This window comes from Aspergillus aculeatinus (genome assembly GCF_003184765.1).
Source record: "Aspergillus aculeatinus CBS 121060 unplaced genomic scaffold BO66scaffold_25, whole genome shotgun sequence".
In the NCBI taxonomy this organism is placed as follows: Eukaryota; Fungi; Ascomycota; class Eurotiomycetes; order Eurotiales; family Aspergillaceae; genus Aspergillus; species Aspergillus aculeatinus.
The window spans coordinates 232,202-258,877 of record NW_020291494.1 but is presented as its reverse complement, the minus strand read 5'-3'; the positions used below and the strand labels follow the sequence as shown (position 1 = coordinate 258,877).

The following is a 26,676-nucleotide window of genomic DNA, read 5'->3' as shown; positions in this document are numbered from 1 at the left end:
ATCTCCGACCTCTCCTACGCAGGTGCTGCCCCCCTTCTTATCGCCAACGTGCGATTTCATCCCGCGATTGTCCGTACTTCAGCCCCCTCTCCGCGTGTCTCCGTCTTTCCTGGCGCGCCGCTTCGTCGAGCAATCTTGCTGCCAAGTGCGCTGAATACATTGACTCGATGGAGCCGGCGACCGGTAAGACGTTGATAGCACGTAAGCATAAGGCTGACCAGCCGGGTACCATGGAGATTATGGAGCAGCTACGATGCGGAAACACATCGCGGGTTGACCCAGGCACGCCGCAGCTGGATCATATCGTTGTCAATATTGTTGTGGAAGTGGCCCATGAAGAATTCTGGTTTTCTTTGTACTGATTATATTTTCTGATGGTTTATCCTTCTCGCGTGAAGATGATCTATTTGTCCGATGCATTGCGACCTGAGAGCTGTGGATTCTATGAAAAGAACGAGCAGAAAGTTTTTCGGCCGAGTACAGTACCTCGGACCCACCGGGCCCTGAATTGCGGCCCGTCACGCAATCGCAGCCTCCGATCGCACGGTTCTTTGCAACAACTAGTTAGCATGTGGGGTATTGCGAATCCCCCACACTACTATCGCCAGAGCACTGCAGGCGGTTTTGGGTGCATCCCAAACTTGGGGCCAATTACGACATCATTTCCGGGATTGACGAATCGCTCAACTCCCGGCAATCACTTTGGGATCGACATGTGCGGATCACCAATTGTCTTTGCTACGCCATACTCATGCCATATGAGCAATCCGTGAAGATGTGTATAAATGCTCTCTGCTGTGTCCTCGAGTGACTTGTAGATTACAAGCAGGAGCATTACCACCGCATTCACACACCGTGAACATCCACCATGGCGCAAGCAAACGTTCCAGCGACGGATCCCACTGTCTACAGCGCCTATCAAGACCAGTGGTCCTCACTTCCTACCACAGCAGAAGGCTGGATCAGCAGAGCACGAGAGGTGGCCGAAGTACTCTCTCGGGATGCCGCACAAAGGGACCAGGAGAACAAATCGCCCCGAGCCGAGGTGGCTCTGCTGAAGCATTCCGGACTGCTGAAGCTACTGGGTCCTAAGAAGTACGGAGGAGGTGAGCAGTCGTGGGAAGTAGGGTACAAAGCCATCCGAGAAGTGGCCAAGGCGGATGGGTGAGCTTTCCACATCGCACTTCCTGCATACCTTCTTTCACCGCAGCTCACAATTCCCCAGTTCCATCGGCATGCTCCTCGGCTACCACCTCCTCTGGTCCACCACCGCCAATGTAGTCGGCACCCCCGACCAAATCGAGCGCACACACGAGCTGATCATTACCAACAACTACTTCGTCGGTGGGGCGGTCAATCCGCGCGACAGCGACCTCAAGATCACCTCTGACGGGGAGCACATCGTCTTCAACGGCGCCAAATTCTTCAACACGGGGGGCGTGGTCTCCGATCTCACCGTGCTCGAAGGCGTCCTCGAGGGCACAGACCAACACATCTTCGCCCTCGTGGAGACCCGACAGCCCGGGATTCAATTCGCGCACAACTGGCAAAACATCGGTCTGCGTCTGACCGAGTCCGGAGGCGTGAAGATCGATAACGTCCGCGCCCCGTGGACCGACGCGCTGGGCTGGGACGCCTCCACCAAGCAACCACGACAAGAGGTACTCGGCGTTCCTTTCGCCAGCTTGCTGCTACCCACGTAAGACTGCCCTACCTTACCAGTACTGTCCAAGGGCAGAACTAACCTCCTACAGAATCCAACTAGTCTTCAGCAACTTCTACCTGGGCATCGCCCTGGGCGCCCTGGACTTCGCCGCCAAATACACCACCGCCCACACGCGCGCCTGGCCCTTCGGCGGCGACAACAAGACCTCTGCCACCGACGAGTTCTACATTCTAGAGCGGTACGGGAACTTCTTCGCGCATCTGCGTGCCACGGAAGCGCTGGCCGATCGCGCGGGCGAGCAGCTCGCCGGGCTGTATGCGCGCCACGGCGCGGACCGATTGGCGCTCACGGCGGAGGAACGTGGGGAAGTGGCCGAGTGGATTGCCAGCGTAAAGGTCGTCACCACAGACGTGGGGCTGCGGATCACCAATGGCATCTTCGAGGTAACGGGGGCGAGGGCCACCTCACTGAACGTCGGGCTCGATCGGTTCTGGCGGGATATTCGGACACACACACTGCATGATCCCGTCGCGTATAAGAACCGGGAGCTGGGGCGGTATATCTTGTTGGGGGAGCTGCCGGCGCCGACGTGGTACACTTAGTTGGGTGTGTGGTGGTGTTTTAATGACGATGCTGGTTTACTTCTTATGCGTGTTAATTTGCAATCAACTTTGGAACCTTTTGTACAGTCGAGCTTGGTTATCGCATCTGATTGCGTGTAATCTAAGACTTGCAGCTACTGCAACTTCTCGTTAGGATCGTGCCAGCCGGCGTTAGGGCTCACCCAGACATACTGTACATAGACTAGGAAGCAATATGACGACTCATAGACTATGGGAAGTATTTTGAGTCGTGTGGCCGGATGTAATGTGACTACATGAAAGTCAAATGAGGTCAACTTGAAGCTCACTTAAGGGTACATGCTGCCTGATTTACAACAGAACATACAACATAAGTATGATACTAGTAGTTACTAAGCACCATTTTATGGAAGCTATGTTGGGGATTGAAGTACTCATCACACTGCCATCTTTCTTGCTCTATTCTACGTGGATAATCTTTCAATCAGCACACTAACTTCCTATTCTTAGAGCTTAATCTCAGTCTCGGCCTGCGCCCTCCTTGTTCGGACATACAGACAAACGCCGTCAAAGACCGATGGATGCTTACCAATCGTAAATCTAACCCAGCCCTAGCAGCAAATAAAACAGGCCACAGGGTACTTCTTCTTCGACAACAAGCATTGACAACTCCTGACAACTTTCCCAACCCAAGTATGGCTTGGGGCTACGACACGTGACTATGCATGATCTTGGAGGCAGTGACATTGTTCAATGACGAACTGCATCCAACGAGTATTGAATAGTATTAATAACAACCAAGAGGGCTCAGGAGCAGGTCCCTGAGACATGTCATACCGTCTATGCTCCATTGTGAGCTTATACCTATCAGCGCGGATGCTTCCCAACAGCAACCTTCGCAGCGGCCAACTCAAGCAGCTCTGGATGTGGACCTAGCTCTGGCTCAGGCTCATGTGCTGTTTGCATTGCGTCTCAAGGATCGAGTCAGACCCCGTGAGGGTATAAGACTATGCCTCAACTACTCCTCCACCTGGTCAGCCAGCACCACCTTCCCAAACATCCGCCGATTCCAGACATGCGCATACGCCTCCCTCAACTCGCCGAACCCAAAGACCCGCTCATCCACGACAGGCCGGAGATCGAACGCCTCGATGGCGCGGTTCATCTCCTCGAACTGGATGCGGTTGCCGACCTCGATCCCGCGCACCACACACGCCCGCAGCAGCGGCTCCAGGAACGAGGGCCCTCCATTCCCATCCTGGCCCCCGAGAAACCCGATGACATCGATCTCGCCGCCGCGGGCGACGCACCGGAATGACTGCGCGATGGTCTGCGGGCCGCCGACCTCGATAACTCGCTGACAACCCAGTCCCTCACGCGTCAACCGCCGCGCACTCTCGCCCCACTCCGGATCCTCGCGGTAGTTGAGGACATGCTGCACGCCCATCTCCCTCAGCCGGCACGCCTTGTCATCCGAGGAAGTGGTGGCGATAACAGTCGCGCCGGCAGCGAGGGCGAAGCGGACGGCAAACAGCGCGACGCCGCCCGTGCCCTGCGTGAGGACTGCATCCCCTGCCTTGAGCGGGGTGAGGCCGTGCAGGGCGTTCCAGGCGGTCAGCGCCGAGCAAGGGAGGGTGGCGGCCTCGGCGTAGGTGAGGTTGGCGGGCATGCGGATTAGGGCTTGAGCGGGGAGGACGGCGTGGCGCCGGAAGGTTCTCAGGTCTTGCTGCATCTGATCGAGGGTTGGGGCCGCTCCGTGCAGGAACTTGGGGTAGTAGACCACCACGACGCGGTCGTGGCGCTGCAGCTCCTGCACGTGCGAGCCTACTGCGATCACCTCCCCAGCCCCGTCTGTCCCGGGGACCTTGGTCTCTCCATCTTCTGGGTATGACCAGGGAAAGGTGCCGTTTGCGATCGAGATGTCCGGGTAGTTGATCGCCCAGGCGTGCAGGCGCACTAGGACGTCTGTGGGCCCTATGGCTGGTAACGGCAGGGAGTCATTCCATACCAGCGCCTCGCTGCCATCGCCGCCGCGGCTGGTGCCGTGCAGCTCCCAGCCGCTGGTGACGGTTGGTAGTTCTGTAGATGATAATGATGATGACGACATGCTGTGGACCTGATGTTGCACGGAGAATTGAACCTCTTCTAACTGCGGTGTGGAAAGAGGCAGTGGGGAGGCTTGAAATATAACCTGGAATCGGGGGTTGGAGTCTCCAACACAGCCCTGATATCCAATGACCTCATGAACACTTGAACACATCAACGCCATTGATTTCCACGAGCGCTTACAGATTGGAGATCCTAGACACGCCCCGGGTTCGCTTTGCAATACCCACCCAATATTCAGATCATGGATATCATAGTTCAATTCTTGGCTCAACCTCCTAGGTAACATTGCACCTCCAACCCGTGGGCATCACAAAACCCGGACCCCAAAATGACACACTGGCGCTGCAGCTCCTGCACGTGCGAGCCAAAGGCAAAAGAAGAACAGGAACAAAGAAAGAAGAAAAAAAATCAAATATAATAGCAAGCCAACTCTACAAAGCAAAATTAATCACCGGACGAAAGCGAATGGTGCGGTTGTTCATCGTCTCAAAGGCCTTGTCAATATCACGAAGCGCAAACTCCTGCGTCTGACATTCCACGCCCAGCTGGCTGGCAAAGTCCAGCGCCTCGCGGGTCTCCGGCGCAAACCCGGAGGACCAGGTGCGAACGTTCTTGCCAAAGACTATCAGCTCCGTGAAGTCCAACGTGACGCCATTTACCGCTAGATAGAGTAGAAGAGGTCTGAATCAGCATCGCATCATTGCAACCCTAACAGCGGACGGATACACTCACGCGCAATTAGTAGGATTGAACCTCCGGGGGCAAGGGCAGCAGTCATTTTCTTGACCCTACAAAAAAAATAAAGTCCAATCAGTCTTTGGCACGGCCCAAAACCCGTTCGATACATAGTCATGCCCTGACAGGGAAGAACAGCGACCTGGGCAGAGTAACGGAGAAAGAGAACTCACATCTCCGGATCATTGCAAAACATCATAACCAACGAAGCCCCCTCCCCATCCTGCTTCAGCGCCTGCACAGGATCTTCCGAGCCCGTGTGAACGAATTGGTGCGCCCCTAGCGCCAACGCAGCGTCGCGTTTGTCCTTCGTCCCGGAAACGGCGACAGTGCGATAGCCCATCTTGCGTGCGAACTGGATGGCCAGATGGCCCAGGCCGCCGATGCCACAGATGGCCACCGTGTCGCCCTGCGGGATGTGGAATCTACGGATACCATTGAAGGCCGTGATGCCGGCGCAGAGGAGCGGCGCTGTTTTGACTGGGTCCATGTCCGTGGGCACGCGGATGGCGGCGTCGGCGCGGAGCGTGCAGTACTCGGAGACTTGAGAGCATAGATCAGAATCTGTACGAAAGACAAGACAGGGAGGGGGGAGGGGGGAGGTAGCATTTACATCCACCATCGCGCGTGACACCGTTGACTTCTAGATTCGAGCAGATCTGGGGGGTGCCCCGGGCACAAGCCTTGCAATGACCGTCGTTGCCCCCATGCCAGGCGCCGCCGGCTCGATCCCCAATCTTCCAGTTTTTCACGTTGAGTCCGAGGGCGACAACCTCGCCGATGACCTCGTGGCCGGCGATAATAGGGTACTTGGTGCTAAGGACGAGAGTTAGGGTCGGTCTTGTGTGGCAGTTTACCGAGGGGGAAGAGGTACAGTACATGAAGTCAAACTCGCCGTTTTGAGTTGCCACGTCCTAGCGGTCCACAGAGTCAGGACCCTCTTTGCTCATAACCTGAAGGATCCGGGCAGGGTATAGATTAACTTACACTGTGGCAGACACCACACGCCAGAGACTTGATCAGAATCTCGCCCTCAGCCGGTTGCTTGACGGGCACGTCCCGCAGGGACCACGGGGCGTGCGGGCCGTCCAGGACGACAGCCTTGCAGGTTTCAGGGAAGACAGAAGCCATGGAGTTCACGAGCTATTGTTATTGCGAAGGAACAAATGATGTTTGTGTAGGGGGGGGGTGAAAGCTCACTCTCTGGAGAGGTAAGTAAGGGTAAGATGGAGAGATCTGAGTCGCTTGACTTGAAGCTGGTATACTATTATTTATTTTGAATAGTGGATAGAGGTGATATATGTAGGTCCATAGATGTATGTCTTGCAGATATAGGGGAGTATAGACAACTAAGCTGACTCTGCATCACGATGCCGTCACAGCTCATTAACATGCATTCCCGCATGCGGGCCGCACGATGCCGCACATCAGCCCTGACTGCATGACATCAATCCCACCACCTTCCAGGGAGTGAATGATATCTTGGCTATTCCGTAGCTAGGTAGCTAGGTATCCTTCTTCCCAGGCTCTTCCGGCTGGTTGCCGGTTCCGATTCCATGCTTAGGGGGTACACAAGCGAATGAAGTCACGACAATCAGGGCCGTGTCTCTCATTGCGCACCCCATTCGGGGACCCCAGCTCTGAAACCACATATCGAGGGAAAAACCATGAATAATTCGACATTGTCAGGATCACCAAGATAAGCGCGCCTCTTATCCTGTGTGTGACATAGGACAAGGTATCGAATTCGAATTGGAGACTCCAACTCTCTTTCCAAGCGCCAAGCCCTGACTTCATCCTAGACCGGAGGCACTCAAACATGCTTATATGTAACCCGTGGGACCACCTTCATGCCGTCATGCAGCATCCTCCAGACAAGCCAAAGTCGAAAGCTAGAGACATCAGACCAGCTCCCAACAGTACCGATGGCATCCCCCTCCCAAGCCCCTCCCTCCCCCACAGCCACCAAGCCCGGCTCTCCGCACACGGTGCGCGTCGCCGCCGTGCAAGCCGAATGCTGCTACTTCGACCTCCCCGCGGCCGTCCAAAAGACATGCGACCTGATCATCGAGGCAGCCAACAAGGGATGTGATTTGATTGCGTTCCCGGAGGTTTGGATCCCTCAGTACCCCGGTTGGATCTGGTGCGAAGCACCCGTCATCCCCATCCCCCACCAAACCCAACCCTAACCCCCCAAAACACAGGCAACGCCCCATCGACTTCGAAATGGTGACCGAGTACATGAAGCACAGCCTGCGCCGCGACTCCCCGGAGATGCGCAGCATCCAGGACTGCGCCGCGGCGCACCACATCGCCGTGTGCCTGGGGTACTCGGAGAACGACAACGACTCGCTGTACCTGTCGCAGACGCTGATCGGCCGCGACGGGGCCATCCGCATGCACCGCCGGAAGGTCAAGCCCACGCACGTCGAGCGCACCATCTACGGCGAGGGCAGCGGCGGGTCGCTGATGAATGTCGTCGAGGAGGCTGGCGTGGGTCGCATCGGGGCGTTGTCGTGCTGGGAGCACTCGCAGCCCTTGCTGCGGTACCACACCTACTCGCAGGGCGAGCAGATCCATGTCGCGGCGTGGCCGCCCATGAATCACTATGCTTCGTTTCCGGCGGGGAGTGCGTTGTGGTCGCAGTGTCGTGAAGGTTAGTCCACCCCCGTCTTTGTGTTGTATTTGAGGGAGGATAGCTTGATGTCTGTTGGGTGCAAGTGAAAAAGGAGGAAGAAATGGCTAACCGTGACGGAAACGATAGGCGCCCACAACCTCTCCACCACCCACGCCATCGAAGGCAACTGCTTCGTGGTCCTGGCCTCCTCGTTCTATACCCAAGCCGGCATCGCGCGGATGAAGCTCGGTGACGGCAAGTTGTACCACATCGGCGGCGGCGGCTGCGCCTGCATCATCGGTCCCGATGGGCGCAAGCTGACGAAGGATCTGGGCGAGGAGGAAGAAGGGCTCGTCATCGCAGACATAGATCTCGACGAAATCAAGAAGGTCAAGGCCATGTTGGATGTCCACGGACATTACAGTCGGCCGGACCTGCTGTGGTTGGGGGTCGACAACCGGGAAAAGAAGCAGGTTCGGGCTGAAGTTGAGCTGCAGGGGACGTATGTTTGAGGGGCCGGTGGGTGTGTTGTTAGCTCGTTGCACTATGCGAGGTATCATGGAATTATCCATGTGTCAATGGTGTTGTTGGTAGTTGCAGCGTAATAGTGCATATGTGTGAGTGAGAAGATGAATATGCTGATAGGCAATGTTCAAGTTAATCCCATTATTCAAGAAGCTCGAGGGTTTGTTCGATGCAAAGGAGAAACTTGCCATCCGTGCAAAAACAGTTTCTTCTTCGCCTGTCAATTATGACTATTCATAAAGTAGCCTCGACAGGACGAAAAGAAGACGTGGTTCGAACAGAAAAGTGGATAGATAGCAAATGACCCGACAGCATCCAATATAACACAGAGTAGGAGCGTTCCTACGAACTCTCCTTGGTGTGTGCAGACTCGAAAGCATTGTCACAAGAGCATTCGGTTTCTTCTAGACCAGACCAGAGGCGTTCCATGGCTCTGCCCCTTAACTCACCTAACTACAAGAAGGATGATGCGCAAGAGAGCCACTTTGACGTACCTGAACCGTCACATGCAGCCGGCCACGGTCGACCCCCCTTCCTGGTGCGGGGTAAAAATCTTCAATTGCCTGTTGCAGTCAATGCCGAGAATGAGGGTGGAATGACATGCATGGCTGGGACTGGGGATGGCTGTTTTCTGTTGGTCTTTGTGCCATCCAAAGATCGAGTCACATCACATCCTGACTCAAGTCCGCAACAGGCGAAGAGACCATATCACCAAGCTCAGGAACGATGGCTTCAAAGTCTGTTCGAGTCTCCAAAGACTCTGTCAACAAGTGAGTGCTAAGAATACAGTTGCTGCATTGAATGCTAATCCAGACCCAGATTTCAGGGGAGGACCATTGAGATAGTGGTAGGAGATGAGCAAAGGGTCTACGGCGTCCATGAAGGCTTGGTTCGTTCCTCTTCCCCGTTCTTCGACAAGGCTCTGGCAGGGAAATGGAAGGAGTCCGCACAGCGCACCGTCCAACTTCCGAACGATGAACCGAAGATAGTTGCGCTCTACATCCACTGGCTCTACTACGGCACACTGCCGGTGTTTTGTGATGAACTGGTTGAAATCGGAAACTCCGAATACTTGGACCTGGCCAAGGCCTATATCCTGGGCGACAAGATCTTGGACACTTTGTTCCAAGACACCGTCATCGATGCGATTATCGAGAAGAGCCGTTCCACAGCGCAAGACGGACACAGGTGGTACCCTGACGGGGCAGTGTTGGATTATGCATATCACAACATCGCCGAATCGGCTCAGATCCTTGAGTTATTTGTAGATATGTATGTGACGAAGGGGAATAGTTCATGGCTGCAGGAATGGACAGATCCTACCCATATCCCGCAGCCTTTTCTTCTGAGTGTTGCTTCCAAGCTGTTGGACCGACGTGCTGTTTCTAAGGAGCCCCTTGAAGCCTTGATTTATCACATCCATGGCAGAAACCATGATAAGTAACTTTGCATACTTTCAAATTGCACCCAGGACTAGGTCCCCTACCAATTAGGTATACATGCATATCTTCAAACGACTGTCTCGCCTGCAAAGGCGCTATGCACGGATCCTGCAAATCAAGACCTGTATCCGACATTTTACTGCACATAGGCATGCGCGGTGTGCCAATGCATGATGATATATAAAGCTGCCGACCAAGAATCAAGAAATCGTTTTATATTGGCCGCCCCTGAGTACCCCGGATCGCTTGCATATTTACGCCTCTCTAGGTGAGCTCTTTCCCACGCGAACCAGGACCTTGCTAATGCTAGTAAGGCCCTACATTAGCTCCCCGGGGTTATATTGCATTTTCAATGGAAGCTCTAATGTGGTTTGTTCATATTCGTGAGAAACGCGGACATCTTCTGTCTTTGTTCATCCCTCATGCAAATATATCATCAAGCAAAGATAACCCAAAAAGTCTATATACACAGAGTATAATCATATACAGATCCTGGAGATGAGACTAGCCCATCTAGCCATCTAACACAAACCCCTCCCACGTCCTCATATACTCAATAAACCGCTCACTCAGCCCGGAGCTCTTAAGATACTCCGCCGTCACCGGTAGCCCAGGCGCGCGATAGTTCTCATCCACCTCTGCCTTCTTGGGCAAATCCGGATCAAGAATAGCAGCCTTGCCGAGCATAACAAAGTCGCACCCCGCGTCGAGGACCTCCGCCGCCTGGCGCGCTGTCATCACGTGGCCCGACGCGCCGACGCGCACGCCCGCCGGCCGCGGGAGGTCGGTGAAGACGCTCAGCAGCGTCTGGCCCTCGAACGGCGCCTCGGCGGCCATCTTGCGGTAGTCCCAGACGGCGAGGTCGAGGTAGTCGATCTGGGCCTCGCGGAGGGCGCGCGCGGCGACCTCACGTATCTCGGTCAGCGGGACCCCGTACCGCTCCATGGAGATGCGGAGGCCGATCTGGAAGTCCGGCCGGCAGGTGCGCCGGATGCCGTCAATAATTTCGAAGAGGAACCGGCACCGGTTCTCGAAGCTACCGCCGTAGTGGTCGGTGCGCTGGTTGAAGGCGGGCGACAGGAACTGCATCGGCAGCCAGCCGAACGCCGCGTGCACCTCGACCCCGTCGAAGCCAGCGCGCTGGGCCCGCACCGCCGCTGCAACGAAGGCATCCCGGGTTTCTTCTACTTGAGTAAGAGTGAGGCCTCGCACGCCCGATGAGATGGTGGAGGGTCCGACGGGCGTGCGGCCGCGGATTAGCGCGGGGGAGACGCGGGCGCCCCCGTGGTGGATTTGCACGGAAGACACCCCGCCGTGCTGGCGGATGGTATCGGCCACGCGGCGCAGGCCCAGCAGATGCGCATCGCTCCAGATACCTATCTGGCCCGGGAACGCCTTTCCGTCGGGATGTACATTAGCGGCGCAGGTCATGACCATGGAGAAGTTGCCGGTCGCGCAGCGAGAGAGCCAGTGCACATCAGCGTCGGAGACAGTGCCGTCGGTGTCATCGCTCTGCCAGTTTGTTAGGGGCGCGAGCAGAATCCGATTCTTGAGGGCGGGACCACGAGGAAGGGTCAAAGGTCGGAAGAGATCGGCGACGCCCATGGCGAGAAAGACCTTAAAGTCCCGGCAGATAATGAAAGAGGTGGAACTGATAAGAGAGGTCAAGACCTGCAAAGATGATTGGTATCTTTCTCGCCGAGTAAGGCAGTCATGCGAGGATTTAGCTCATCTTGAAGAGAGGCCTTGGGCAATAGCGGCAAGATCTTTCGGCAATGGCCAAGATTGATATTAATTGGAGATTCCCGTGCAAAGTCTAGTAGCCAGTGCTAGTAAGCATGGAGAAGAAGATTGTCGAACATAAGGACCGAAATTCTATACCCACCTTGGTGACCGTTAGTTGGAGACTCCAAATGACATTCATCGTTGGCGCCGTCAAAAGCCGGGACTTGCCACCCGGCCCCCATCGAACTCCAATTCCCCTAAAATTTCAGCCACATCTAGATGATAAGCTACCGATGGGCATGTACTTGTAAGACTTTGTCTAAGACGGAGAGTCCCATGGCCCGTCGGTCTCGTTGCTGCTGGACAAGAGACAAAGCTACCTCGTACGCCTCCCTTGCCATCTGTGTCTGGTAGTGTGACGCTACCATGCGAAGAATCTTCAAAGCATCTTCCAATATATTGAGAGCTTGCGGGCGGTCTATCACAATCAGGGTGCAGGAAATTTGAAAAGGAATGTTCAAAACATGCCACCACGGCGAGGACTGGGCGACCAGGCTCTCGACTACACGGATGCTGGTACCCATCAATTCCAGGATGGTGTCCAGGGCCCACGCGGATAGTGATCTTCCCAGTGCAGATGCGCGACGGAAGATACAGAGTGTAATGTTGCATTGCAGGAGCTGAAGCATGGGATGAGGCGGGTACATCGCGCACACATCGCGCAGTGCGCCCTCCAGCTCACTCAAGTCGTGGTAGTGCTCGGGCGAGGTGAGCAGCATCGACACAAGGTATAACTCGCGCTGTTCGATCGTCCAACCGGTGTGCGGCAGTCGGACGGAGGCGCCCCGCAAGTCTACCTGAGACTTTCCGAAGTCCAGCGAAACCCAGGTGTTGAAAAGGCGGGCGACGTGGTAGACCTTGCGCCGGCGTTCCGAAGAGCAGCCTTCTGCAGTAGTCTGCTGGGCCAGGTATGAGTTCGTATCCGTGTCGAAGTGCATCTTGCTGGTCTCGATCATGTGCATCAGCGTGCAACTGGCCATCCAAGTCGCATGCGGTGTACTGTTGAAGCGCAGATAGATGACACGGAGCAGCCATCCAACCACATGGTCGACATGAGGTTGTGGAAGCTGGCTGGAGTATTCGAGAGTCACCCGTGCGCTATAAACTAGTTGCCGCTCGAGCTCTGAGCCTTTGGTCTGACGATCATTATCGAACAGACAACCCAGCGCGGCAATGCCCAGGAGGAGCGAATCGACAGCACTGCATGACACCGGGACATTCCAACGTTCTACGATAGCCTCCTCCACTTCAGCACGATCGAGAAAGTCGTAGACAGGGGTTATCTGAACGAAGTAGCTAGAGGCAAGACTGGTCATCTTTCCAAGGGTCAAAAGGTCCGTCAGCCCCACCACATTCGGTAGAAATTCCAGCTCGGGGTCAAACCCAAGATTATAGGCGTAGGGATGTAATGGCAAGGCCGGGTCGGAAGTTTCACTCTCCCCCCTTGCTGCTAACCGCTGAACAAAGACTGCGGGTGAGTTCGCCTCCAGCAGTTGGAGCTGCGTTTGTCTGTCGACCGAAGAAGGCGCATGACCATCTTTGTCGCTGGGATCTCCTGCTAGGCGGTTCCGGGAAGGGGGTTTCGCACGACGTCTCTGTTGATAAAAGCATTCATGGTTCGTACGGGTGCAGTACGAGCATGGAAGCTCGCCGTTGCATTTCCGCTTGCGGTCTCGACACGACGTGCAGGCTCTGCTGGACCGTGAGTTCTCCATGCTGGATCCTGGCGGAACGTGATGCGGAGCTTTCGCTGACGAGCCTCTAGGGGCTGATCACATGAAGTAAGGTAACTAGTGTTTGGAGACCCCGAGTTCTTGATGGACATAACATCATACAGCGCCTGCGGGCCGCATCAATGCCGCATCATCCGCATCTCCGCAATCTTGCATCAGTGACGAGAAACCGTGCATGTCTCAATCTGGTAGAAGAATGTGTTCCTCCTCGCGTCGACCAAGACTCGCGTTATCAATTTTTGGGTCACGCTGCTCAGCCTGTCATACCAGAATTCAAGATGGTCATCCACAGCGCGGGGGAACACTCTTCGTCCATATCTTCCGCAGCGGAGAAGCAACAGCCGCGCCCTCAGCACTTGACATTCGCAACAGATTTATCTTTTTTGTTGGGATCTCATCCTGTCCCACCCCCTAAATTGAAGCATCTTGAGTCCCCTTATGAATGGACACGACAGTACAAAGGGGTCATGACTGGAGTGTCATGCATTGCAACTCTATTTGCCTCCTTCGCGGCGAGCTGCTATAGTCCCGGAGCAGCGCAGATGGAAGCCGAATGGCATGTCAGTCAAGTCGCTAGTCTGGTCGGGATCACGACCTTCACCAGCGGTTTCGCAATTGGCCCTATGTTCCTCGCCCCTTTCTCGGAGATCTATGGGCGGAAGCCAGTCTTCATCGCCACGGCCATCCTTTTCACGGTTTGTCAAGTATGCTGCGCAGTCACGCGACTGTATCCCGGGTACGTACGGCATGTATCCGAGCTTATCCCCCTCGCCTACCCTCTGTTCTTGACTCTTGGCTTCTGGCGTACCATGCAAAGACTGACTCTCTAGAGGGAATCGTGAAGAATGTTGGTAGCACGCTTCCTCTGCGGCATCGGAGGCTCCACTTTTTCCACCATGGTGGGTGGGATTATCGCGGACATTTACCACGCCCAGAATCGTAACGCTCCGATGGCTCTCTTTTCCTGGGCCGCACTCTTCGGCACGGGTCTTGGGCCCTTGGTCTGTGGATTTATCAGCCAATACACCGGCTGGCGTTGGATCTTCTACATCCAGATTATTATCGCTGGCTTGATAACCGCGGCGGTCCTGGCCTTCTTCCGCGAAACACGCGGACCCGTTATTCTCCGCGAGAAAGCCCGACGATTGAACGAATGGCACAGAGCCATGGAGGCAGATGCGGCTGCCACTGCCACAGGGGAACAAACGGCTCAGGACACAGACAGACAAGAGCTCAGGCGCATGGACATGGTTCGATGGCAGGTGGCTGCGGATGCGGAACGTGCTGGAATCCTGCAGCTGCTTCGGACCTCGCTGCTGCGGCCTTTCACCATGCTTTTCACTGAGCCTGTTGTCTTCTTCTTCTCCCTTTGGGCAGCCTTCAGTTGGTCGGTTCTCTACATAAATCTCTCTGCCATCCCGCTCGTCTTCGAGACCGCTTACTCGTTCTCGCTCTCGTCTGCCAACGCCATTTTCGCAGCCTCGTGTATCGGGAGCACGGTGGCGCTAGCCTTATGCCTGGTACAGGAGTCTCTGGCAACCAGCTTCTGGTACACGCGCAAGCGAGATCATCAGTCCATGTGGAATTCGGTGCCCGAACACCGGCTGTATTTCAGCTGTGTGGAGAGCTTGCTTCTACCACTGGGCCTTTTCCTGTTTGGGTGGTCAGCGCAGTACCAGGTGCACTGGATAGTACCTGCTGTGGCGGTGGGAATCTCTACTGTCGGAATCTTCTCAATCTATCTCTCCGTGTTTAACTATCTGGCCGACACCTATCATCGTTACGCCAGTTCCGCTTTGGCTGCCCAGAGCTTTTGTCGGAATATGCTGGGCGGGGTTTTTCCTCTCATCTCTCGGCAAATGTTCACTCATCTAGGATTTGGCGCTGCAGCCAGTCTGCTTGGCGGCGTGGGCATGGCTTTGACACTCGTACCGTGGATCCTGGTCTGGTGTGGGCCCTTCATCAGAAGACGGAGCAAGTTGGCCCGGGAGATCATGGATTGATTTTGAAAGCAGAGAGTAACAGAAAGTCGCGGTAAGAGCGCAATCCGGAGGGCACCTGACACATCACCCACTGCTTTTTCTTTTCACGCAATGCCCAGGTTCATGTTGTCACCCGACTTGTCGAGGGGGATTTCAAAGATCCGGGCATCAATTCCGCGTACCGATCCAGACTCTGGCCAACGAACCTCACCATCGGCCAAGGGCTATTGCAAACCTTGAACATCTGTGCCCAAACTTTGACGACTGCAGAGCTGAGGAAGCTGGCAGTTCGATGCAAGGCCTCCAGCCGATAATCATCAATTTCATGACTGATGTGGATTGTCTCGTCCTGTGACATAAACGCTTCCCGTACGACACGGATAATCCACCGGACAACGCGTGTTTCCAACTCTATGTGGGCCACATTAGTCTTGCGATAAGAGTGAGGGGCGATAACAACCTACCAGACAGTGTCTGCTCCTCATAGGAAGCTGCCACTACTTGCAGCCACTTACTCAGGAAGATAGCACATTCCAGATCACAGACAGCATGATCAACGCTCCAGCCGAAAGATTTGAATTGAGAAAGATAAGAAGTGCCCGCCTGTACAGGAATGTTCAGGGAATGGACAGAATGTAGCAAGGCATGTATGAGATGAGGACCGCGCGTAGGCAGGGGCGCCTCGTACAAGGTCGCGGCGACTATTGCGGGATCGCCGCTCTGTAGATTGCGCCACTTTCCAAGGTTGTAATACAGACGAATATATGCCACACCCAGCAGGGCAGTGGCGGAGAACGCAAGCGAGCTATATGAATCATACAGGTCCAGCTTGGATTCGGGAGAATGGCACCAGGTGTGTCGCCAACGGTCAAGCGACGGCTCCAGTTCTTGGGCGGTTTGCATAGAGAGACTTTGTGTCTGTGGGTCCAGAGAGATTTGGTGCATCATGTAAATACGCTGGATAAGTGCGTGGATCAATATATAGTTTCCCATGGGCGATGCAACGAACTTTGCAGATGTGCCTTGTCCAAGATGGGCCTCATGGGCCTCCTTCAGGTTAATTGTAGATGCATGAGTACTGACATGAATCCATGCAGCTTCCGTTCGCGCAACCCATTCCTGGCATGACGATGGAAGCTGCAGGTTGACATCCCTCGTGAGCAGTAGAGGTGGATTATCGTATGTGAAGGCATGAAAGTTGAGTATATACCAACCGAAGAATTGAGTGCGCCTTTCTGTTTCTAGCTTGATCCACTGAGTCCAGCTGGTTCTGTCATGATGCGGCCCTTCGGACAGACCAAGTCGGCGGAGCGAGTCAGCGATCATGCTCTGGTATTGGTGCGAGTCCTGCGACAGATCCGGGCTGCTGTGCCAAAAGCAATAGACGGCCAACAAGAGCAGAGCACGGGTTCGGTCTAGACGATGTTCTCCATGGCCGGATGAAGGAGTTGCGCTACTTTGATCAGGCGCGATAGAATTGATGTCACCGACACTGTTAACTGTGCGAAGACGTTCCAGTACGATAGATCGGCTAGCTTGGTACAGAGACCTGGCAGTCTTGGTTTCGTAGCGATACTGGGCGCCTATGGCCAGCATCGCCAGGATGAACTCGGGAGTATGGACAAAGGAGGTCAATTTGAGGGTTGGGATATGGATGAACGGGTGATGATCACTGAAGCCTTCGACATATCCAAGTAAGTAGCGAGCAACGGCCATTCTTGAGGGCAGCCTGAAATGGGGCATAGCTTGTCGAAACGGCGCCAGCGCGTTGGTAATCTGCAGATACTGGCTCTCGTTCAAAAGCCAAGGACAGCTAAGAGGCTTCAACTCGTGGAAATCACCTGGCAAGGGATTAGTAGAAAGTCTTGAAAAAGTCGAGTCAAAAACAAACCATCGCCTGACGGGTCATCCGGTACCCGCGAAGAAATATCTGTGCTGTCTGGACTGATCTGCTGGATTGTATCGTGCTCCGGCAAGTTGTGGTCATGCGACACAATGCTTGGGTCGACCAGCAATCCTTCCCAGTCATGACTCCAGTCCCCATGGGTCAAGAACCTGGTGAAGCCAGAGATCGGATCATCGCAGTCCGCAAAGAGACCGTCCGTGGAAGACAAGAGGAAGTTGTCGAAGGAATAAGGCACGGCGGTGTTCCCCAGGAATGCAGTGTCTGATTGCTGAGAGATGGTGGTCGATGTCAACGGCTCGTGTGCAATGGCATGGGATATAGAGTCAGTATGGTCGCTCATGTGGTCCATGGTTGAAAGACCAATAGATGCAGCGTGTGTACTAGTGAGGGTTCGATCCACCGCGGGTGACATGCTTCCTGGCCCACAATCAATGAGATGTCCGCTTCTATGCGAGTGGGGGACAACACACACACCTCGAGCAGCTCCTTGCCTCCCGTCAAGGCCATGGCTCAAGCGTTCATGTCGGGTTAGTAAGTCTTTTCGGGAGAATGAACGACCACACGGGCAGATATATGGTTTATCTTTAGTATCTGTAGGGGATTGGACTGTCAGCAACAGATCTGCGGTGTACTGTTTCCGAGTGGATGCCCACGAGTACGAATATGTCGTTGCAGATGCTCGTGCCTGTTGAAGGTGCGCGAACATATCTTGCAGGTCAGCTCCTCGCGACGAGCGGCGGATGCAGGACTTAATGGACGAAATGACATTCCTTGACTCATCGTGCCAGATTCCAGTCAGATTCCAGTCAAGGCATTGTGAGCAAGAGTCCGAGGGGCCAGAAGTAGACTCTGATGAATGAGGAGGGAAGGTTAGCACGGAGTAATTGAATAGGTAATCCATGATGGTAGCTGAGTTCAATCAGTGGCAGTGAGAGAGTGCACGTGACAAACCTTACCTTCAGTTTTAATCGGCGTCGATAAGCTGCGATAAGGTACAGTACAGTACAGTACAGTACGATAGGACACGTGCGATAATGTCGCCTGAGCTTTTCAGGTTGAAATTATACAATGTAAATGACTGCTGTACTTGCAGAGAGCATCAGCCAGGCTTATCGCAGGATCAGCCATCGTCCCTCTTCCTGCTTGAAAATCGAGGAAAATTCGAGGAAGATTCGTGGTTGGAAATTTGTTGGAGATATGTTGGAGTCTCCAACTCGGGCTCCCGTCGGCAATTTCAGTTGCAGCCTGAGGCTTTCGAATATGATGGCCTCGAGTCAAACAAAAGAAACGGTGCAAACAATCGAAACAGCTGGCGATCCTCTATTACCCGCGGCGTGTATGAAGCGAAGCTTTCACTAGTCGCCATCTCTCACAGCACGAAATGGAAGTATAAGGGAACACCCCTTGTACTCCAACGCGTTGATCGGAGCAGGCAAACCTTGAAGGTCAAACAGCTTGAACGAGACAATTCAATGCCTGAGGCAGATGCCTTATAAGTACAGTACTCAACTGTACATGATCGAAACAGCGTCGTCCAATTGCAGCGAGACACTGCTACTCCTCAAACGTCACCCAAAAGAATAGGCGCACAAATTGTGTTAGATGACCCACCATGCTACTAACTCCCATTCACGTTCGCGGCCGTCGCAAAATACGGGATGAAGATGATGACGCTCCCAAGCCCATTCCCAGCGGGCCCCGAGGCGGCCGGCCACTGCTATCAGCCCAGGCGAAGCTCAGTTCATCGCAGACTAGGAGCCACAAGCGCGCTCGTCTACTGACTACCACCCCACTCGACAAGCCGCGCAAGAAGAAGAAAAAGCCATCACTGCTGGAATCTCTTCCCAATGAACTCATCGAGAAGATCTTTCTGCATTCCTTGAACGTGAACCTGGCTCGTTCGTCCCCAATCCTTGCTGCGGCTGTGTCGACTGAGCGCATCTACCGTGCTTTGATCTTGTTGGCCTTCTGGGATAACAGCACGGAGTTATCTGCATCACCCTACAGCCGTGAATCGAGGGATGCGATTTCCCGAATCCTACGACCATTGGACTACACGCCTATCAGCCTGGCGCAGCGGAAAGACCTGCAGACGGCTGTCCTTCACTGTAGATGGTGTACCGTGCCGCGAATACTCGACCAGTTACCGGAATTGATGAATCTGGTCATTCAACAACACTGGTTTGGTGCAGGAATCAGCATGGCCGAAGAGCAAGAGAAACTGTTAGATCGTGTGCTCAATCTAGAAGATGATGCAAATGTGTTCGAGGGCTTCGAAACCATCAACGCTACCCCTGACACATCGACCCCTGCACCCACAAACAACTACACCCTTACCATCAACCCTTCAATATCTATCACCATCACCAACCATTCCATCGAACAGGAAACCACGCACCCTTTCCTCAGCCCCTTGATCATTCCTGACAAATATGTTCAAGGTAGCACAGCTAGTGACTCCGCGCCGGCCACTCCCTCCTCATCATTTTCGGACGACGGCTTCACTCCAGCCTTGATCACCTACCTTGAAATCCACCGATTCTCCCTAGGATTTAACAGTGTTACTCTTCCCCTTAGACCCCCCAAACACCCACTCATCCTTTCCCGTCCCTGCCTGCAACAAGGAATCCATACCGCCATCGTATCCAACAATCTTCCCGCCCTCCTCACCCTCCTCAAACTGGACGAGTTCTACTTCCGCGTCACCGAGCAGCAACACCTTACCGCGCAGGACCAGGACCAGGATCAGGAGCCGGTCATCCCCTACGCCCTATCTGCTGGACACTTCCGCACCGCGGTGCGCTTGGCCCCGCGCAACCCGGAATTCTTCCAAGCCCTCGTGCGGGCGAACGCCGAGTCGGTCCCCGCCGACGACCCCGAGATCACGGAGTGGGCAATGCGCCTTCAGGATCCGTTCGGCCGGTGGCTGTTGGAGCTGATGCTGCGGCTGCCCGAGCAGGCGGCAGCGGCGAAGCGCAATCCGGTCCAGAACTCGGTGTTCTGGATGGGGCGGGCGAATGCGGACAGACGAGAATTGGCGAGCAAGTACCTGCGGGACGTGCTGGGAGGCGTGCAGGAGCTGGAGAGTTGGATGGGCGAGATGCATGTCCCACTGTCATTGCCATCGTCGTGATTGTTCCCTGATTCATTCTGCCGGCCGCGGAGGCGGTGGATGGGACGCTCTGGCGGCAAAATTGCCGAGGCCGGCGGAATTATCCTCTGCGACATCTGGAAAGTATGATCTACTCCATCAAACGAGCAAAGCAGCGCCCTTCGACCCCACACACCAATCCACCGCCTATCACGGCCCAATTGACAAGAACTTACCCAAACACACCGTTGGCCGGCGCAATGCCGCGACTCTCGACCCGCACGATCCTCCAAGCGTACGCGCAAGACGCACTGCTCCCGCTGCTGCTCCGCGAATGCCGGACTGTTGACTCGGCCCGCAGCGAACTCCGCTGGCTCCGCCAACACGCGATCGACCTCACCCAACAACGCAAAGAACAACGCTATCGACGCCTCCAACAAGCCCGCAAAACCGGCCAAGCATCCGAAGGGCCGCATTCACCCCGGAATACACAACCCCACCGTAAACCGACGCAGCACCACTCGCCCGAACACGCCCCCCCAAAGGGCTGGCGCCGCACGCTGCGCACCCTCTGCCACGCCCGCTCGCGCGGCACTCCGCTGCAATATCTCCTCGGCAACCAACCGTTCGGCGACCTGACCATTCTCTGCCAGAAGGGGGTCCTCATCCCGCGCAACGACACCGAGACCTTCACCTACGCCGCGGCCGAGCAGATCCGCCAACACTTTCCCCCTCCCAAGCCCGAACCCAATCCCGCCTCCCCAAACCCCTCCCCCTCACCCTCACGCCCCCCTCAACCCCTCCGAATCCTCGACCTCTGCACCGGAACAGGCTGCATCACCCTCCTCCTCCACGCCCTCCTCTCCCCAAGCTACCCCTCCCTCAAAATCGTGGGCATCGACATCCACCCGCCCGCCATCCACCTCGCGCAGAAGAACCTGCGCCACAACATCACGCTCGGCGACTTACCGGCCCGCGCATCCCAGGACGTGGAATTCCGGCGCGCGGACGTCCTCGCCTGCCCCTCTGCGCCCACCTCCCACTCCAAGATTAGGGGGCGGGTCCCCGCGCTGGAGGAGCTCCTTCCCTGCATCCCGGACTTCTGCCCCCGCGCCCAAGATGCGTCAAAGCCGAACGGGCAAATGGGGCGGGAAGGGGAAGGGGAAGGGGGAGCAAAGGTTGAAGTCGACGTGATCATCTCCAATCCCCCTTATATCTCCCGGACAGCGTTTCTGGATGGGACGACGGCGCGGAGCGTGCGGTTCCATGAGCCGGTTTTGGCGTTGGTGCCGCCTTCTCCTGCTTCGCAGAATGGCATGGTGGAGGGTCTGGGGCAGGGGCAGGGGCAGGGGCAGGGACAGGGCCAAGAGGAGGATGTGTTCTACGCGCGGATTGTCGGGTTGGCGGGCAGGGTTGGGGCGAGGATGGTGGTGTTCGAGTGTGGGGATTATGAGCAGGGGGGGCGGGTGGTCGAGCTGTGTCGACGGGGTGTTACGGCCCGAAAGCTGGGAGGGAGATGGGAGGCGGGGATTTGGGAGGACGAGACTGTTGTTGAGAGTGGAGGGGAGGGGGGGAAGGAGGGGGCGTGTATGGTTGTTGTGAAGCGGGTGGATGTTCAGGGGTGAGGTTGCTGTGGTTTGCCTGACTTTATCTTGTAATAGATTGTATGTCCATATCTAGCGACTTGTGGATTTTGTGAACGATGAGGTATTTTCATGACTCATTCAGCGCTATCACTATCAAATATACGTCTGGTTTCTTTAATCGACTCGTCCATGCAGAAAGGGAAATCCAGCTCAATGTCCATCTGCTGGTTGATGTATACAAAATGTAATCACTCGTGCAAAGAATACACACCCAAGTCAACCCGGCTACTTCCGACCCTTCCCCTTTGTCGTCTTCGTCTTCTTTCCCGCCGACTCATCCACCATAACCGGCGATTGCAGGATCCGCTCCATCAACAACGCCGCCGCAACACTGACATTCAGACTGTCCACGCGCGCGGGATCACTCTCCACCCCCAGCCGCGGATCGAACCGCGCGCCGGGGATCCCCACCTTCACGTCCGCAGCCGACAGCAGGTGGGTACTCAGCCCGGTCCCCTCACTGCCCATCATCAGCACGCAGGGCGCCTGCGCGGTCGCCGGGCCCTCCGCGGTGCCACCACCAATGTTCGAAACCACCTGGGAGGCGGGGCCCGGCATGTCCGCGGCGAAGAACCGCCAGCCGTTCTCCTTGGACTTGGCGATGAACTCCTGCTCGTTGCGCACGGCCAGCAGCGGCATGTTCTCCGCGGCGCCGGCGGAGGCCTTGATGGTGACCGGGGTCAGCGGGGCCGAGTTACGGCCTGCCAGGACCACGGCGTCGATCCCCAGGTAATACGCGGAGCGGATGATGGCGCCCATGTTGCCGGGGTCCTGCACGCCATCCAGCAACAGCACGACGGGGTAGCGGTGGGTGCTGTTCGTGGCATCGGGGTGATCGGAGAGCCAGCGGGCATGGTTGATGGGCACGAGGGTATCCGTGCCGTTGACGGCGGCCTCCTCGCGCGACTGCACGCCCAGCTCGACCTGGAAGTTCCCCTCCGCGACCGAAGCCACGCGGTGGAAGTGCGCGACGGGCAGCTGCGGGAGGGGCGAGGCCTCCAGCACGACCCCGTTGTGGGGGCGGCCCGCGCTCATCTTGTCGAGGAGCCGGTCCCACTCCGCGAAGGCCATCTTGACCGGCACGTTGTTGAGCAGCGCCAGCTTGCGGATTGCCGACTTGGCCTCGGACAGGCTCTCGCCCTCGGACTGGTAGATGTAGAGCTTGTAGAGCTGGCGCCGCGTGCAGCGCAGCGCCGCCTCGACCGCCGCCGTGCCGAAGACGAACTGCGACGCCGGCGTCGTGTAGGGGATCTCCGCCGGGGGCAGCACGTGCGCCTTGACGCGTTCCGGCACCTGGTCGGTGCTCTCGTGGGTGTACTGCCCGACCTTGCGCCGCGCATTGCCGGGTTTCTGCTTTGAGGGCGAGGGGCGGAGGTCCTGCATGCTGCTGTCGCTTCGGTCGAAAGTCGACACTCGACCTCGCCGGCCCTGCTTGTAGTCGTGGCCGCTCTTGTCGCCGTTCGCGCCCCGATCATTATCCCTGGAGAGCTTCTTAAAGCTGCCCGTGCGGATGAACTCGACCTCGTCGAATTGCGCGCCTAAAAAGGACTTCTTGACGTTCAGGGTCGTCCGCGTGTCGGCAGACTTCTCACCGCGCTGGAACGAGGGAAACCGGGACCCATCCCGGGGGCCCTCCTCGCGTCTGTTGCGCCTTCGTTCATATCCCTCGTTCTGGTTGGATTCCCGTTCTTCCGTCTCCCAAGCCCGACCCTCCCTAGATGTTGACGCTTCCGTCTCCCAAGCCCGCCGATCCTTCCTGGACGTTGACGCTTCCGTCTCCCAAGCCCGCCGACCCTTCCTGGACGACGATACCGCCCGCTCGCCGTCGCCTCTTCCGCGCCTGGCACCACCCCGAGACCCCCTATCGTGTTTATCATGTTTCTTATTCCTGCGATCCTCACCCCGCTCCCTTTCCATCCGCGCGGACAGTGACCGTCCCGACCGTTCCTCTCGTCCCCCATCTAGCTTATCCTCCCGGAATCGGGAGCGACGGATCCCGGCATGGATGGCCGAAGTCAGCGAGGCATGGCGGACGCTCGTGCTGCCGGAGGCCGGGTGCAGGCGCAAGGACAACGGTGTGCTGTGCGAGAGTCGCAGGCTTTTCGAGAGGGTTCGAGGGAGGGACATCACAAGGACGAAGCGTCTGCTTGCGACGGCGGTTTCTAGTGGCAAGGCTGTGGTGACAGTTCTGAGTTCCGTGCCGAGTATTCGTGAGTGAATGACGGGAAATGAAGAATAAAGACACTGCAGTAAGCACGGGCGTTATTCGTGAGAAGAGACCTGAAGCATGCGAGGAGAATTGAGCAGGGACAGCAAGCCGAGTGGAAGGAACACCCCGACAGATTTCATATGGGCCGATCAGTCTGCGGCTCGGGAGGATAATAAGGTCCACCCGGGAGATCGTTGTTCCGGATAACGCCTTGCCTCTTATCGATAAACCCCCAGTCTTGATGGTTTCGATAAGTCCAGTGGTATAACTTGTAAGCCCAGTTGGCTCTTTATAAGATCATTGACAAGATAGCTACAAATAGCTCAATCATGCGTTAACTGACAGTCACAGGTCCCTGCCTGGACAGTATTTCATTCATTAATTCAGCGCTGAAAACCACAATACACCCCAAATCACGACTGGAGGGGCTCGCCCATTCCGCCAAAGGTAACACTTTTGACCACCAGGAACTCCTCGATACCATACTTGCTACCCTCCCGGCCAAAGCCACTCTGCTTGACACCGCCGAAGCTAGGACACTGTTAGCTGACAATCCATGGAAGACCATTGCAAACTGGGCGAGCACTCACGGAGAAGCAACATCGCTGATCAGACCGGTGTTGACACCGACCATACCCACCTCCAACGCCTCGGCCACCCGGAAGATGCGCTTGACGTTGCCGCTGAAGAAGTATCCGGCCAGGCCGACCTCGGCCTGGTTGGCCAGGTCGACGACCTCCTTCTCCGTCTCGAAGGGGAACAGGCCCGCGACGGGACCGAACGTCTCTTCCGAGGCGAGGAGCATCTCCTTGCTCATCTCGGAGAGCACGGTGGGGTCGTAGAAGTTGGGCCCCAGGTGCGAAGCCTTCTGTCCGCCGGCCAGGACCTTAGCACCCTTGGACACGGCGTCCCGCACGTGCTCGTCCACCTTCTGGACGGCGCGGTCGTGGATGACGGGGCCGTGGGTGATCCCTTCCTCGAAGCCCGCGCCCAGCTTGAAGCCCTTGACCTTCTCGGCGAACCGCTTGGCGAACTCCTCGTACACCCCGCGCTGCACGTAGATGCGGTTGGCGCAGACGCACGTCTGGCCCGAGCTGCGGAACTTGGAGGCGATGGCACCGGCCACGGCGGCGTCGAGGTCCTCGACATCATCGAACACGATGAACGGCGCGTTGCCCCCGAGCTCCCACGAGACCTTCTTGATCGTCGAGGACGCCTGCTTCATGAGCAGCTTGCCCACGTTCGTAGAACCGGTGAAGGACACCTTGCGGACCTCCGGGTGGGTGGTGATCACCTCGCCCACCTCGGGGGTGTTCTTCGAGGCGGTGACGATGTTGACGACGCCCTTGGGGATGCCCGCCCGGTGCGCTAGCTCGGCAAGGGCGTTGGCCGTGAACGGCGTCTCGCCGGGGGTCTTCGCGACCACCGTGCACCCAGCGGCCAAGGCCGGCCCGATCTTTCGGGTGATCATCGCGGCGGGGAAGTTCCAGGGGGTGATGAACCCGCAGACACCCACGGGCTGCTTTAGCGTGATGACCCGGTTGCCCGCGATCGAGGACGGGATTGTGTCGCCGTAGATGCGGGGCGCCTCCTCGCTGAACCACTCGAAGAACCCGGCCGCGTAGTTGACCTCGCCCTTGGCGTCGGCAAAGGGCTTGCCGTTCTCCCAGGTGATCAACGTCGCCAGGTCGTCCGCATTATCCACCATCAGCTGGTACCAGCGGCGCAGCATGCGCGCGCGCTCGCGGGCCAGGGTCGTCCGGAAGGCCGGGAAGGCTTCCTTGGCCGCCACGATGGCCTTCTCAGTATCTGCGGAGGAGAACTCGGGGCATGTTCCGATGAGCAAGCCCGAAGCGGGGTCTGCACGAGCGAGTGAGAAGCATCATTAGCCTGGCCCTATCTCCTCCACCAGATATAATAAACGGTGACCAGCTTACCATGTACCTCAAACGTCTCCCCAGACTCAGCACCAACCCACTCCCCATTGACGTAAGCCTTCTCAATGAAGAGCGACTTGTCTTTCAACTGATAAGTCAAAAAGGAATCAGCATTTCGAATCCAGCGTTCCCAACCTCCCCTCCCTTCCACAAAACCTCCCAGAGATGACTCACCGGAGGTACCGTATGCCCCATATTGCTATACAACCGCTTCGCGTAAACCGGCGGCGGAAGGCGGAAGGGATAACGCGGCCGCGACGAGTTCAACAACTGTTTCGAGACCGGACGGATAAACCTCTCCATTATATGCATGCGCTTCTTACTTTCCCAGCCCAAACCCACGAAAAACAGCTCTCCCGCAACCTGGAAAAGCTCTTGCAGGACGTGTCGTCGTCTTCGCTGCCTCTTCTCAACCAAAAGTGCGGGGATAGACAAGCCTCGGAGGAACTGCGGAGCGGTGTTTGTGAACAAGAACTTAAGGGAAAGAAAGTCACGATCGATCGGTTAGGATTTTATGAGAAAGAAAAAGGAAGAAAGGAGAATTTGACAGGAATACGACACGAGGCCGTAGGCCGGGGGGAGATGGGCCAGCTATTTAATTGTCAGTGGAATGGGGGTGAAAGTTAAGTTACCTTCCAGTTCAATACCTACCTCCCCGTCCTCTTCCAATACTTTACCATTCGGTTTGAGGGGAAGCTTCCCCCACTGCAGT

The 26,676-nt window shown here is 56.3% G+C and overlaps 13 protein-coding genes across 13 annotated transcripts; 6 read left to right on the top strand and 7 right to left on the bottom strand.

Moving 5' to 3' along the window:
• Positions 1-868: 868 nt before the first annotated feature.
• BO66DRAFT_428942 (thermophilic desulfurizing enzyme family protein) lies at positions 869-2,478 on the top strand (the record flags this gene model as incomplete). The annotated part of the gene is made up of 3 exons (XM_025650429.1): positions 869-1,164; positions 1,211-1,699; positions 1,755-2,478. The coding sequence occupies 3 exons, from the start codon at positions 869-871 to the stop codon at positions 2,266-2,268; spliced, it is 1,299 nt and encodes a 432-aa protein (XP_025503801.1). The 3' UTR covers positions 2,269-2,478.
• Positions 2,479-3,265: 787 nt separating this feature from the next.
• Positions 3,266-4,354, bottom strand: BO66DRAFT_451955 (zinc-dependent alcohol dehydrogenase family protein; the record flags this gene model as incomplete). The annotated part of the gene is made up of 1 exon (XM_025651893.1): positions 3,266-4,354. One exon carries the CDS (start codon positions 4,352-4,354, stop codon positions 3,266-3,268), a length of 1,089 nt encoding a protein of 362 aa, XP_025503800.1.
• Positions 4,355-4,787: 433 nt separating this feature from the next.
• BO66DRAFT_451949 (alcohol dehydrogenase) lies at positions 4,788-6,351 on the bottom strand (the record flags this gene model as incomplete). The annotated part of the gene is made up of 6 exons (XM_025651892.1): positions 6,079-6,351; positions 5,971-6,005; positions 5,705-5,907; positions 5,265-5,634; positions 5,089-5,144; positions 4,788-5,017 (listed from the first exon to the last, which is right to left on the bottom strand). Exons 1-6 carry the CDS (start codon positions 6,220-6,222, stop codon positions 4,788-4,790), a joined length of 1,038 nt encoding a protein of 345 aa, XP_025503799.1. The 5' UTR covers positions 6,223-6,351.
• A 665-nt stretch (positions 6,352-7,016) lies between these two features.
• BO66DRAFT_323401 (carbon-nitrogen hydrolase family protein) lies at positions 7,017-8,220 on the top strand (the record flags this gene model as incomplete). The annotated part of the gene is made up of 3 exons (XM_025643802.1): positions 7,017-7,234; positions 7,296-7,747; positions 7,856-8,220. The coding sequence occupies 3 exons, from the start codon at positions 7,017-7,019 to the stop codon at positions 8,218-8,220; spliced, it is 1,035 nt and encodes a 344-aa protein (XP_025503798.1).
• Positions 8,221-8,959: 739 nt separating this feature from the next.
• On the top strand, positions 8,960-9,677 carry BO66DRAFT_438681 (BTB/POZ domain-containing protein; the record flags this gene model as incomplete). Its single annotated transcript, XM_025651082.1, has 2 exons — positions 8,960-9,003; positions 9,053-9,677. 2 exons carry the CDS (start codon positions 8,960-8,962, stop codon positions 9,675-9,677), a joined length of 669 nt encoding a protein of 222 aa, XP_025503797.1.
• A 511-nt stretch (positions 9,678-10,188) lies between these two features.
• Positions 10,189-11,604, bottom strand: BO66DRAFT_471591 (NADH:flavin oxidoreductase/NADH oxidase; the record flags this gene model as incomplete). The annotated part of the gene is made up of 2 exons (XM_025652869.1): positions 11,561-11,604; positions 10,189-11,491 (listed from the first exon to the last, which is right to left on the bottom strand). Exon 2 carries the CDS (start codon positions 11,278-11,280, stop codon positions 10,189-10,191), a length of 1,092 nt encoding a protein of 363 aa, XP_025503796.1. The 5' UTR covers positions 11,281-11,491; positions 11,561-11,604.
• Positions 11,605-11,687: 83 nt separating this feature from the next.
• BO66DRAFT_374638 (Zn(II)2Cys6 transcription factor) lies at positions 11,688-13,187 on the bottom strand (the record flags this gene model as incomplete). The annotated part of the gene is made up of 1 exon (XM_025645608.1): positions 11,688-13,187. Exon 1 carries the CDS (start codon positions 13,173-13,175, stop codon positions 11,688-11,690), a length of 1,488 nt encoding a protein of 495 aa, XP_025503795.1. The 5' UTR covers positions 13,176-13,187.
• A 407-nt stretch (positions 13,188-13,594) lies between these two features.
• On the top strand, positions 13,595-15,234 carry BO66DRAFT_350155 (MFS general substrate transporter). Its single transcript, XM_025644710.1, has 2 exons — positions 13,595-13,929; positions 14,038-15,234. Exons 1-2 carry the CDS (start codon positions 13,661-13,663, stop codon positions 15,194-15,196), a joined length of 1,428 nt encoding a protein of 475 aa, XP_025503794.1. The 5' UTR covers positions 13,595-13,660; the 3' UTR covers positions 15,197-15,234.
• A 12-nt stretch (positions 15,235-15,246) lies between these two features.
• Positions 15,247-17,775, bottom strand: BO66DRAFT_93186 (uncharacterized protein). Its single transcript, XM_025653715.1, has 5 exons — positions 17,735-17,775; positions 17,556-17,672; positions 17,067-17,494; positions 15,640-17,016; positions 15,247-15,586 (listed from the first exon to the last, which is right to left on the bottom strand). The coding sequence occupies exons 3-5, from the start codon at positions 17,491-17,493 to the stop codon at positions 15,297-15,299; spliced, it is 2,094 nt and encodes a 697-aa protein (XP_025503793.1). The 5' UTR covers position 17,494; positions 17,556-17,672; positions 17,735-17,775; the 3' UTR covers positions 15,247-15,296.
• A 918-nt stretch (positions 17,776-18,693) lies between these two features.
• Positions 18,694-20,396, top strand: BO66DRAFT_374630 (uncharacterized protein; the record flags this gene model as incomplete). Its single annotated transcript, XM_025645607.1, has 1 exon — positions 18,694-20,396. The coding sequence occupies one exon, from the start codon at positions 18,694-18,696 to the stop codon at positions 20,212-20,214; it is 1,521 nt and encodes a 506-aa protein (XP_025503792.1). The 3' UTR covers positions 20,215-20,396.
• A 36-nt stretch (positions 20,397-20,432) lies between these two features.
• BO66DRAFT_374628 (S-adenosyl-L-methionine-dependent methyltransferase) lies at positions 20,433-21,797 on the top strand (the record flags this gene model as incomplete). The annotated part of the gene is made up of 1 exon (XM_025645606.1): positions 20,433-21,797. One exon carries the CDS (start codon positions 20,433-20,435, stop codon positions 21,795-21,797), a length of 1,365 nt encoding a protein of 454 aa, XP_025503791.1.
• Positions 21,798-21,889: 92 nt separating this feature from the next.
• Positions 21,890-24,150, bottom strand: BO66DRAFT_392077 (TrmH family RNA methyltransferase). Its single transcript, XM_025647417.1, has one exon. It carries the CDS (start codon positions 23,943-23,945, stop codon positions 22,044-22,046), a length of 1,902 nt encoding a protein of 633 aa, XP_025503790.1. The 5' UTR covers positions 23,946-24,150; the 3' UTR covers positions 21,890-22,043.
• A 147-nt stretch (positions 24,151-24,297) lies between these two features.
• Positions 24,298-26,543, bottom strand: BO66DRAFT_392076 (NAD-dependent succinate-semialdehyde dehydrogenase). Its single transcript, XM_025647416.1, has 3 exons — positions 26,139-26,543; positions 25,965-26,052; positions 24,298-25,887 (listed from the first exon to the last, which is right to left on the bottom strand). Exons 1-3 carry the CDS (start codon positions 26,157-26,159, stop codon positions 24,614-24,616), a joined length of 1,383 nt encoding a protein of 460 aa, XP_025503789.1. The 5' UTR covers positions 26,160-26,543; the 3' UTR covers positions 24,298-24,613.
• Between the last annotated feature and the right edge of the window lie 133 nt (positions 26,544-26,676).

Excerpts from the sequence above, each read along its gene's own strand:
- BO66DRAFT_350155 (XM_025644710.1), top strand. The coding sequence starts at position 13,661 with ATGACTGGAGTGTCATGCATTGCAACTCTATTTGCCTCCTTCGCGGCG. Across the intron at positions 13,930-14,037 it reads GTCACGCGACTGTATCCCGG|AATGTTGGTAGCACGCTTCC; the intron begins GTACGTACGGCA and ends GGAATCGTGAAG.
- BO66DRAFT_93186 (XM_025653715.1), bottom strand. The coding sequence starts at position 17,493 with ATGTCACCCGCGGTGGATCGAACCCTCACTAGTACACACGCTGCATCT. Across the intron at positions 17,017-17,066 it reads GGATGACCCGTCAGGCGATG|GTGATTTCCACGAGTTGAAG; the intron begins GTTTGTTTTTGA and ends ATCCCTTGCCAG. Across the intron at positions 15,587-15,639 it reads TGAGGAGCAGACACTGTCTG|AGTTGGAAACACGCGTTGTC; the intron begins GTAGGTTGTTAT and ends TGGCCCACATAG.
- BO66DRAFT_392077 (XM_025647417.1), bottom strand. The coding sequence starts at position 23,945 with ATGTCCCTCCCTCGAACCCTCTCGAAAAGCCTGCGACTCTCGCACAGC.
- BO66DRAFT_392076 (XM_025647416.1), bottom strand. The coding sequence starts at position 26,159 with ATGGGGCATACGGTACCTCCG. Across the intron at positions 26,053-26,138 it reads TGGGGCATACGGTACCTCCG|TTGAAAGACAAGTCGCTCTT; the intron begins GTGAGTCATCTC and ends TTGACTTATCAG. Across the intron at positions 25,888-25,964 it reads GGAGACGTTTGAGGTACATG|ACCCCGCTTCGGGCTTGCTC; the intron begins GTAAGCTGGTCA and ends TCGCTCGTGCAG.